The sequence below is a fragment of the Phragmites australis genome, chromosome 13 (assembly GCF_958298935.1).
Source record: "Phragmites australis chromosome 13, lpPhrAust1.1, whole genome shotgun sequence".
NCBI lineage: Eukaryota > Viridiplantae > Streptophyta > Magnoliopsida > Poales > Poaceae > Phragmites > Phragmites australis.
In genome coordinates this window covers 22,307,165-22,317,982 of record NC_084933.1, presented here as the reverse complement: position 1 = coordinate 22,317,982, position 10,818 = coordinate 22,307,165, and the positions used below count along the sequence as shown (strand labels likewise).

The window sequence follows — 10,818 nt, the reverse complement described above, 5'->3', positions numbered from 1 at the left end:
GAGGAATATCTGTAATTTCGTAAAGTGGGTATAGACATTAGACAGATCATTGTTACTTATTAGAGGCACCAGAAATTAGAAAAGGAACATGTTGTAAGGGATGACAACAATGGCCTAATCATATAAACACTCGAACGAAGAAGATGCAAGGAAACTTGAGAAAAGTAAGTGAAAATTTTCAAGGCGATAGTTGAAGTCACCTTCAAGCCTTTAGTGCAGGAGAAAGGTATGTATCATCTCCTGAGAGTATAATGTGGTTACAGCACTACATGAGTATGCACAATTGCCCATGAAGGCCGAAATGATGAAATGATGGTACCCCACCAAGCCTACTAACTGAAACATGTGATCCCAATGCAAGCAGCCACTGCTTTTTCAGAACAAGATCACCATTCACCACTGATCGTTCAGTCCTTTTGATTTGTTATTTCTCATTTGTGCTGGTTAATTTGTCGGTTTCTCGACTTGTGACCAATTGAAGTGTTTTAGTGTTACTTAAGATGAACCTTGCTGAAGTCATAATGAAGGACACTAACCTTGCTGAAAAGCATACTTTTTTTACAATGACACCTGAATAAATTTTCAAAATATGATTGTACGAGTAATCCTGTAGTTGATGTTAATTGGGGAACCACGCAATAATTCTGTGCTCAGTTGTTTGGTTTGTTTCTACTAGTTTATTCGAAGCAAGTGCAAAACTGCAAACTATAGAAGTTGTCAGAAAAAAAAACTTTAAAAACAGTTAGGAACATGATTGACAGTTGGACATGAGCTCACGCACAGGTAGTCACAGGAACATGATCCAAGTGAGGCCACGTTCCACTATCTATTTCTGAAGGAACAGGATCCAATAGCAACCATGTTCCATTATCTATTTCTGAATTAGAACAGGAAAGTATTTTGCAAGAGTTTCAGCGAATACTTGTCTCGAAATACAGCCGTAATAGGTGTAAGAACAACTCGTCTTTGCTTCATCCTCTTTGTTGGTCAAACAAACACGCCAGAACTAGACAACACGAAGGAATGGCAATGGAGCTGCAAAGCAGCTTGCTGAGTACACCGGCTAATTTGAACCTGTTGTTAACTTGTAAAATTGCATGCCGATAGGTCCTCTTAGTCATGGGATATAGCGTAGGCTGTCACATCGGATGGTGATCTCCATATTGACTAAAGGAGTTTCAGGTCTTAGCTGCTGAGCTTTCATTACAAGGTATGGTGTAAACAGATTTGGAAATTTCAAAGTCTCTGACGAAATACCACCACTCTTGCCTCCAGAAATTATTTTTCAAATGACAATCAAAATTGGACTGTCCGATGACATTGATCTGAAGATCGCGGTGCTGCAGAATATCTGAATTATTGGCGCCTCTGCTGTTTTTCTTGACATGGTTTGTAAAAACCAACATCAAGTGCAGACGCGGAGCTCCGAGAATTTAGCGTACAGGTGCTCCTCATTTCTTCCTGAAAACAAAACAATTTAGACTGAAATCACATACTATATGTTCCTCAAGACAGAAATCACAGGTTGGCAGAAACATACCACACTTTTGATACTCCAATAGACAGCCCCACGCAGCCCGTCGTTGAGACATTGTCGGCGAGGTCAGAATTCCACAGTGTAGAAGACTTGTGTGGCATTACAATTTTCAAATGTTATTATCGGAGTATGTTCCATCCGCATTGCGAAAAATGGCTGATTCGCTCACACCTGCACCAGAGAGAGCCTCAAGTTTCGGACGTTGAAACTTCTTTTTCGCAATGTTTGGTCATGATGCCTGAAGAATCAAAGCAACTGCAATCTCCTTGTGTTATAAATGTTCTTCGTACTTGCACAATAAACTGGTCAGTGTACATGCATCATCTGTACCGTTTCTTATTGATGTCCTCATCATCGACTTCACAAGCTAACAACTAAACAGAAAAGGAAAGCGACGGAATAACGACGAACTGTTTCATATCAGGTTTTTTGCAAGTTAAGACATCTTTTGCCTGGAACCTAACACTGTGCCAGCGCGTCCATGAGAAAAGCACGGCTGCATCCATAGATGTAGATGCCCTTAGTATAATAACTCATCACCGACGAGTAACAAAAAGAAAAAAAAAAAGAGAAAAGAAGGGCAAGAACCGTCAGAAAGCTAACGTCACGTCAAATGATCGGTCCTTCCAAAAATGTCACGTCAAATGAGAAGGAACAGGCATTCGTTCGTTTTCTGAGGTGTCTCTTCGTGTGCTTGCGAATTGCCGTGTAGAAACGTACTAGCCTACTGAGGGCGAAACGCGTCGATGATGGCTACGCGCACATGGTGGTGATCGATGTGCAGAAGAAGACGGCGCAGCTGTAACAGGGCGGCAGCTAGCAGCGCGTAGGAAGATAGATCGACGGACATGTTCGTCACGCACGATCACTGCGTGTCGGCACGGCCGCACGGCTCGGCTTGTAGCGTGGTTCTCTGAACTAGCGAACCGTAACGAAGCTTGGCTTTTCTTGGACGTGTGGATTTGCTGGAGCTATCCGATGATAGCTGCTGCATCGAACTTGCATTCCTGGAATGGGAATATAAGAGAAGAAGTGTACAGCCGTTACAATTATTTTTACTGGAGAAAATCATCATACTCTGCGCCGTCCCATTGCCCCAACGTTCGTAGTGTGCACCAGACGAGAACAGGAACAACAACTAGATGTCGAGAAAACACGCAATAAAGTCTTCAAAAAAGTGTAAAACTGTAAAACATATGAGATGGGGTGCCCCGTGTCCTCGAACATGGAGCTCCGTCCTTGTCCCCGAATGTCGTATCAAAGCAAATACTTGTCCCGTTTATGTCCCTGTCGCATCCCCGAACTCCGGCGGGGTGGGCACAACGGGCGTGTCAGGGTAGCCGTGGTGAGCGGGCGTGGCTGGCGCAGCGAGTAGCGATAAGCGGGCATGGCTGGCGCAGCGAGTAGCGATGAGCAGGCGTGGCTGGTGCGGCGAGCAAGCGCTACGACGAGCGGGTGTAGCGGGCGATACGGCAAGTGATGCGCGGGCGCGAAGAGCCACGAGTGCGACAAACGGCACGCGGATGCAGTGAGCAGCGGACTCAGGGCCCATGGAGCCCTACGAGGAGAACTCCGCCCCCACCGTCCCGACTTGAACTCGAGTCCCGCCTCATTACCCCCATAGGGCAAAATCTGATCCCACCCCGTCCCACTTGGGACAGATCCCCGCGGGTTCTCGCGACACGAGGAAAATTGCCACCCCTAGTGCTCTCTGATGTTCCCTGGCGACTACGTCGAGAGCCCAGACCTCCAACGCCTCCCAAGCCCATCTACCTCTTGACATCTCTTTGCAACCATGCGCCGGAATCCCCACGCGGACCGGCTTTCTACCACCCGAGCAGCCCCGACTCGAATCTGCGATACGACCAGGCCCAGCCACCCACGCACGCCGCGTGACGCATCCACTAGTTCGGTAGCCCGTTGCCGAGCCGAGCCATCTTGGCACGCTGCACGCCCGCCCCATCGCCCCACTGTCCAGCATTGGCCGTCATCACCAAGTCCACCTGTGCTTTCCCAACGATCAGGCTTGTCGTGCAAAGGCCCACGTCGTTTACTGCTATTGGACGCCTAGCCCTGGTAGCCATTTCGATGTTGGCATGGTTCCGTCAGTTCCATGACATGACACGCTGAAGTACACTGCTAATCACGGTGCGCGAGCAACCATCTACGCGAACCATTCTGACAGCCCTTCCTTTCCTTTTTTCTAAAATTTTTTCTCCCTCATCTTTTCTTTTTTTTATAAAGTTAGTGGATTCTATGAGCCGCCTCGCTCGGAACAGGAATTTCGCACGCTGAAGAAGTTTCAGATTGCACAGAAATACGATAGTACACTGCCGTGACAATATAAAACTTCGATTAACGTACGGCGCATACAGGTAGCAGCTACACATATTGCACAAAACATCAGTGCACATAACAATTTCAGAAACTCTGAAGACACCTAGACAACATGCCAACCAAAACAGAGCATTGCTTATGAGCCCAAGTCACAGAAAGTGGTGACCGACATACAGCCTGCTGATACAGCTTCCAAGCAGGAACAGCGGCTCCTCCATCATCTCTCAAATGCAGGATTCGTTTGCCTGCTCGAACCGCTCCGCCTGGATGGCGGCAGCCTCCTCAGACACGAGCGCCTCCAGCAGCAGCGCCTTCACCTCCCAGGAATCGAAAGGGAAACCTCTCCTCGTGTAGGCGTTGAGGAGGGCGGCGCTTCCTTGCTTCACGAGCTTGATAAATGCGCTGCCGCCAATGTCATCGGTCCTCATGGTGGCCTCAAGCAGGGTAAGGCGTGGCCCGTACCTCTCAACGGACCTGGAACCGAACACCTTCCACACTGCCGCTTCCTGAGGGACGATGTTGGGCCATGGCTCGACTCCACTGCTCCAGAATCTGCGGAGTATTTGCCATAAGTGAACTGGAGGACGTACAAATTGCAATATTGTTGTTTACTGGAACTCACATATGAATGGTTGGCTAGGAACCTCGATCAAGCCATTCCATACTTAAATTGCTATGTAAACAAAATATTACTCCCTCCGGTCATAAGTACTTATCACTTTAACCAAGATCCGGTCAAACTTTTAAAACTTTAGCCGTCAATACTTTCAAAATATTTAGTTTGAAAATATAAAAATCACACGTGTAGATTTGTCTTCAAAAATACTTTCATAATATTATATTTTGATTAGATATTATAACTATATCCTAATAAAAAATCATGATCAGAGGGAAATATTTAGTTTGGCATGTCGAAGATGGTGAAAAGTCAAAATTGATAAGTATTTATGACCAGAGAGAGTATTAATGTATTACAGTTTTTTTGTGCCCATCCTGATCTTTTCCCTTTATAAAATAGGGGCACGTTGCATAAAGTAATCATCTTTTGACATGACAAATCACAGGGCTATGTATTGTTGTATTGTCAGTGAAGCAAGAGCATCATCAACAAATCCCCCTAACAACAGGGTTGGCAGCTAATCAGCAGGTAGATGTTATTGAGAAAAAGTTTCAAAATAAAGTTTGGTTCCATACTATAACAGCATCAGCAGCTAATCACCATGATATAAACAAGAGCACGCTCCCATAAAATCTGGTTAAGCAGTTACCGGTTCGCATTACCCATAACTACAATTAATTTCTTCATAGTTCTCAAGAAGTGAGTTTTTTTACCAAGCTGCACGCCTGCACCGCATGTAGTCTATAGCCGTGGCACTTATTTCACTGTAAAAGGAGGGTACTTAATTCTGATCCACAGAATTGAATCACGCAAAGGCTATGATAGCAGTGCTGCGCATCTATTGCAGAGAACGCCCCACAAGGCCACAACACTTCTCTTCATGACAGAACACCCCACAGCAACACAACTTCAACAACCAAAGCGTGAGATGAACGAAATGTCTATAGATTTGTGTAACTAATGAAACCAATGTGACTTGTCCTGAGGCCACGAGACTAATCCAGGAGTTTTTATGATGGTTGTGCACTCACAATATTAAAATAGCCAACTCAGAAGAAGCAAAAGGTGACACTTTTGCAGAAACTGCTATACGAAGTAACATGATTTACGACAGGAAATACGTTACGGCAGCAATATTCGCTTGTCGATATGTTTTCCCCTGTTCTCTAGACCACGTGTTCTGAACTTCTAATGTTGTCTACCTGACCGGAGAAGGCTACTCAAAAGTCAAAATGTACCCCCAGGATATGAATGGGCAGGCGCTGTACAATTTGTCAGGATGATTTCGTGAAGTGTATGAAGTGTACGACAAGGGAGTTCATGAGAGGTCATTTAGGTAGTGGGCTCGCAAAGGAGTGCCTTGCAATCTTGTCCGGTTTTGGCTGGAATTTTTAGGCTGAAACGACAATCTATTTTAGATGTAGCCATCCCCAGAAGCGGTCACTTTGTACAGACTGTAAGCCCAGATAAAGATTCAATCTTTGGGATTCATCTTGTGGCATCTATCAGCCCAAAAAAGCTACCATTTTTCTTGCATTGCTTATTTCCTATATCCTCATGTCTCAGTTGGGTAAGCTATAAAGCCTACCAGTTTATATTGTGTGCATTAACAGTAAGAAATAGAAATCACAAAGCATGTTCTTAAGCAGTATTCGGAGATTTACACACGGATCTTCCCAAGATTCAATGCCTAACTTTAACACTAACACAGTGAGCACCGACCATCCATAGTTGCTAAAACCAACTGAACATCTAATTTTTCTCAGCATCCACATGAGAAAGACACGACATCGATTCAAGATTAGGAATGGGGATGGAGTATCGCTTAGTTGCTTACCGGGGTGTGCATCTCCCAACTGCTCGGGTGTAGAGGTACCCAGGCCACGCGTGCGCGGCGCCGCGGCTACCGTCGGTGTGCAGCCGTGACCTCCTGCCCTCCTCTTCCGCCGCCGCACCAACCCTACTGTACATCCCATTTGCTGCCCCGAAGGATGCGCAGAGAAAGAAGAAGCAAGCAAGATAACAAAGCGGCGCCAGAGAAGCCATCTCTCTCCCCCTCTCTTTCTCTCTCTCTCCCTCTCTCTCTCTCTCTCTGCTGCTGCTATCCTACAGGCGACAAACTTTATGGAGCCCAGTTTGAAACGAGGATACTGTTCTCTGATCAGCTCCTTGGAAGGAGCGTGCACCGTTGGCTCCAACAAAACTGGCCCGTCTTTACTTGTCATGCCAGTGGTGTGAGTTTTTCCTTTCCACCCTTCTCTTCTGTACATACTCCTATATCCTGTTCAGCTTCAGCCCGCAGGTGCAGGAAACCAACCACCGCACAATGGAGAAAGTAAATACAAGTACATGAAAGTGCGTTTCTGAATAAAGCAGTTTTTGATCGACGTGGCACTCGTCTCGAAAGGACTGCCATCGATATAAAAAATCAGGACTTACTGTTACGAGAAACTAGTGGCTGGTGATTGTTTCAACCTCATAGACAAACCACGGTGTCAGGAAAAAGGCAGCACAAATGAGCCGTACTCTGGCGAAGGAAATTATATAAGTTCGGTTTCTATAGAAAGATTTTTATTTTTTATGGCACGTGTCCTCTATTTATCTTATATATGTTTAATTAGATTATTAGATACAGAACAAACAACGTGTATCAGAGTTTTACGGAGATCTTTTTTAAGAATCTCATATAATTTTCTTTTTAAACTCTGGCTATAGATTAGAATTTTCGTTCTTCTTGCATCTTTTGATATGACAACTTCTCTGGCTGCCGAACAAACTAGTTCTTGAGGCAGTTTTCGGGAGGGATTTGGATTCGAATCCAGACGTTTCCCGGAGCTGTGCGAGTGTGGACCTTTTCTTTAGAAAAACAACTTCTCTGGCATTTCCCCAGCAGTTCGAGAAGAAGATCAAAAGGCTAAAGTTGGAATTTATGGACTGCACACAACAAAAAAGAGCAAAATGTAAGTTTCCGAGAAACTAGTAAGGAGTGTGAGTAAATCAGTTAAGTAGCTTATGCCGGAGACGATCAAGGAGGACAGGGCACTGGCAGAGTGTGGTGGAGGAGCTCACAAGGGTTACGAATAAAAGTGGTGGGGCGCGGACAAGGCTTGAGATCGTCGGGGTGCTCGCAGGCATCAGAGACCGGAAGCCGACGAGCGGCAGGGCTGCGACACGTGGGGCCGCCGGGCGAGTGAGTTGTTGGGGGAAGGATAAAAAACAAGGTGCTAGTCACTCGGAAAAAAAATCATACGCCTTAGGCTGGTAACGATTAAACATATCTACTGCCACATATGGAAAAAAAAAGGTTTTCCAATCATAGCTAAACAAAGTTTGATGCAAAGAACTCTAACGAAATCTGGAAAATACCACAGCACGTTAAGAAATAGCACGATAAATCTGGCACAAAACAGGGTATCACGCCGCGTACTTCCATGGGAAAATCGTGGACAACTTCCGGTTGGCGCCACCGTGATCTTTGATCGGCATCTCCGGATCAACCTCTACGAAGTCCCAGCCGTCCATGCTGCTGCTGTCTTGTTCTTCTTGCTGTGACTGCTCCTCGACGTGGTCCTCTGAACTATTGCATTGCTCCTCCGTGGCAGAGCCGTCCTCTGCAAACTCAAAGACTGCCACCGTGCTCGTGTTCGGATGCTCTGCCCTGACCTCGTCAGCCTCTTCAGCGCCTCCTGCGACATCCTCGGCGAGACCAGCACCCTCCTCCCCGCTGTCCTCGTCCCCCGAGGCATCCACGTCCGACAAGCTGGCCTCTTCGACCAACAGGAAGGCCGCCATGATGCACAACGACGCAAAGCTGAGCGCGGCCAGGTGAAAGTCGAGCACGAGGAAGATGCCCAAGACCTTCACGCTGGACGCAGCCAACACCGCCATCACGGCAGAGCTCCACCTGTCGACGCCTCCGTTCACGCCGCCCGTGGAGCCCTCGGCTCCCTCGCCGTCGTCAGGCGTCAGCTGAATTCGCCTGCCAACTTTGATGATCTCGACGTTGCAGCGGCCCAACAATGCCAGCGCCACAAACCGCGGGCCCAGCGTGGCGCGGAGTAAGATGGCATCGATGCAGTACGTGATGACGATCAGAAGCCACAGGTACCCCCAAGACTCCCGCTCTTCGAGCTCTGCGTCTCGTCTTGCCTCACCGCCGTTGCCCACTCGCCGACTTGTGTTGGCCGTGTTGAGCCTGTCACTGGTGGTGTCAGTTTCGCCGGAGTTATCTCTCAGGTAAACCCCCTCAGCAACCAGTAGCGCGAAGCCGCACATTGGCACGAAGCACGCAGAATAAAACAGCATCCCACTGGTGAAGTTGGTGTGGAAGAGCAAGTCCGTGCTGTACAGGAGGCAGACCGCGATCGCGACGAGAGACACAATGTCCTTCAACTCGAAGCCGCAGGATTCCGCCGCCTCCTCATCTTCCGTGAACGGCGGCGACCTGATCGCCTTGATCACGTCCCTCAGGTATCCCAGCACCGACGGGGCTCGAATCTTAGCTTCCTCGTAAGCCGCATTGATCAGCACGGTCGCGCCCAAATTGATCACGGCGGCGATCAGACGGAACAAGAACAACACCGCGAGCGCCACATCCTGTTGTTCGCTCCACTTCGGTCCCGCCATCCTCTTCAAGCCATCCACCCAGCCCGCGACGGTCGCGCGCGCCAGGCGCGCGCGTTCTTCGGCTCGAGCGTAGATGGGCGCGAGCACGGCGTGGCCTCGCGCCGCGTCCCTCAGGCGCCGCACGTCCACCTCCACGTCGGCGTAGGACGAGGCGATGGCGGCAAGTGCGAGTTGCGCCGTCCGCCGCACGTGGGCGTCCAGGGGGGCGAGGGCGCCGTCGACGCGCTCCGGCGATATCGCGCGCGCGAGACAGACGATGGAGACGGCGAACGTGGCGTAATACGCCAGCAACGTGGACACGCACGCGGATACGCCGATGGAGATGGCCGACGCGGCGACGAGGGTGGGAGGGACGGTCGTGGCGCCGTGCGCGCGGCGGGTCGCCGGGACGTCGGTCATTGCGCGTGCGCGATTGAGTGGCTTTCGCGCGTGCGATCGAGAGTACTATGGCGGCGAAGATACGGCGAAGTGGGCTTGCATCGGTATATGACGCCGGCCCTTATTTTCCGTTGAGTTAGCGTACAACTCTACAACAAGAGGGAATCAGAGAAACAGATCGGGAAACAAACAAACTTGGGAGCTTACAAATAGGAGTATCCGGAACTTATTTCTGTTGCCGCCTTGCAGGAGAAGACTTGGATTAGAGGATGGACACTGCTTCTCCTGCGGTTCGGTTTCTGATCGACGATCGCTACGCCAAAAAAAACAACAACAACAACAAATGAGGCAGGTGGAGGAGCAAAAGCGATCGAGGTTGGGACTCGAACCCGCACAATGTCCCGCTCCGGCGACGAGCGCCTTATCCAATAGGCCACGCGATCGTCCACGTGCATTCAGAGTATAACGATTACGAAAGATAAAATTTCTTATTTTCTATATAAGGTAAGTCTCCCTTTTGCCGCCCCCCTCTTTATATAAGATGCTTCTCTATTTGTTATCCCATGAAACAAATTTTTTATTTACCGCTGCTTTTATTTTCAATTTTTTCTCGTCATTACCGTCCATTTACCTTATAAAAAACATACATTTTTCCTTAAAGGAGGTGGGCAGCTAATCGAAGTTTATAGCTCTTTAGATTTTAAATATTAGAATATGATATACTAGAGAGTTGTAGAAAATTTCTTTATATTTTTATAGGGTTTTTGAACACTGAATTTGGATGAATAGATCATGAGATATGAATTTTTGAAATTATGTTGCTTGCAGACCATTAGGAAGCTGTATGGTTACATTGTGAATATGATTAGGCATAGCAAACCAAGAATTATTTTTTTGTGATGAATATCAAAATTGTAGAAAAATTGTGTAGATAATTCTAGTGTGCATATTTGTTGTGTTTTCTATTGTAAAAATATATATATGAAAATAATAAGATGGTCGGACTACAGTAAATGTATTAGTTATTGCTATTTTTGTAATATGATTTACTTTAATATTTACAATATTTCTCACTAGAAAATATGATACATTAAATACAGTTTCTGTATATAAGTTGCCACCTATGAATATACTTGATTGCAATTTTTATATTTTTATATCATGTGCACGTCAAGTAGTTTAACGTGTGTGGTGGAGGAACAATACGTTTAACATATGTGCCTAAGGCTGTCATCATCCTTTGCAAGAGTAAACTTGTCTTTATATGGGTCAAATAGATAGCGATTGTGAGAAATAAATAAAAATTAGAAGCAGTGACAAA

The 10,818-nt window shown here is 47.1% G+C and overlaps 2 protein-coding genes across 2 annotated transcripts; both read right to left on the bottom strand.

The window, feature by feature from the left end:
• Nucleotides 1–3,868: 3,868 nt before the first annotated feature.
• On the bottom strand, nucleotides 3,869–6,716 carry LOC133889121 (uncharacterized). The gene is made up of 2 exons (XM_062329582.1): nucleotides 6,331–6,716; nucleotides 3,869–4,426 (listed from the first exon to the last, which is right to left on the bottom strand). The coding sequence occupies exons 1-2, from the start codon at nucleotides 6,537–6,539 to the stop codon at nucleotides 4,099–4,101; spliced, it is 537 nt and encodes a 178-aa protein (XP_062185566.1). The 5' UTR covers nucleotides 6,540–6,716; the 3' UTR covers nucleotides 3,869–4,098.
• A 465-nt stretch (nucleotides 6,717–7,181) lies between these two features.
• LOC133889120 (uncharacterized) lies at nucleotides 7,182–9,923 on the bottom strand. Its single transcript, XM_062329581.1, has 2 exons — nucleotides 9,724–9,923; nucleotides 7,182–9,646 (listed from the first exon to the last, which is right to left on the bottom strand). Exon 2 carries the CDS (start codon nucleotides 9,516–9,518, stop codon nucleotides 7,908–7,910), a length of 1,611 nt encoding a protein of 536 aa, XP_062185565.1. The 5' UTR covers nucleotides 9,519–9,646; nucleotides 9,724–9,923; the 3' UTR covers nucleotides 7,182–7,907.
• Nucleotides 9,924–10,818: the final 895 nt, after the last annotated feature.

Excerpts from the sequence above, each read along its gene's own strand:
- LOC133889121 (XM_062329582.1), bottom strand. The coding sequence starts at position 6,539 with ATGGCTTCTCTGGCGCCGCTTTGTTATCTTGCTTGCTTCTTCTTTCTC. Across the intron at positions 4,427-6,330 it reads GTTGGGAGATGCACACCCCG|ATTCTGGAGCAGTGGAGTCG; the intron begins GTAAGCAACTAA and ends AATACTCCGCAG.
- LOC133889120 (XM_062329581.1), bottom strand. The coding sequence starts at position 9,518 with ATGACCGACGTCCCGGCGACCCGCCGCGCGCACGGCGCCACGACCGTC.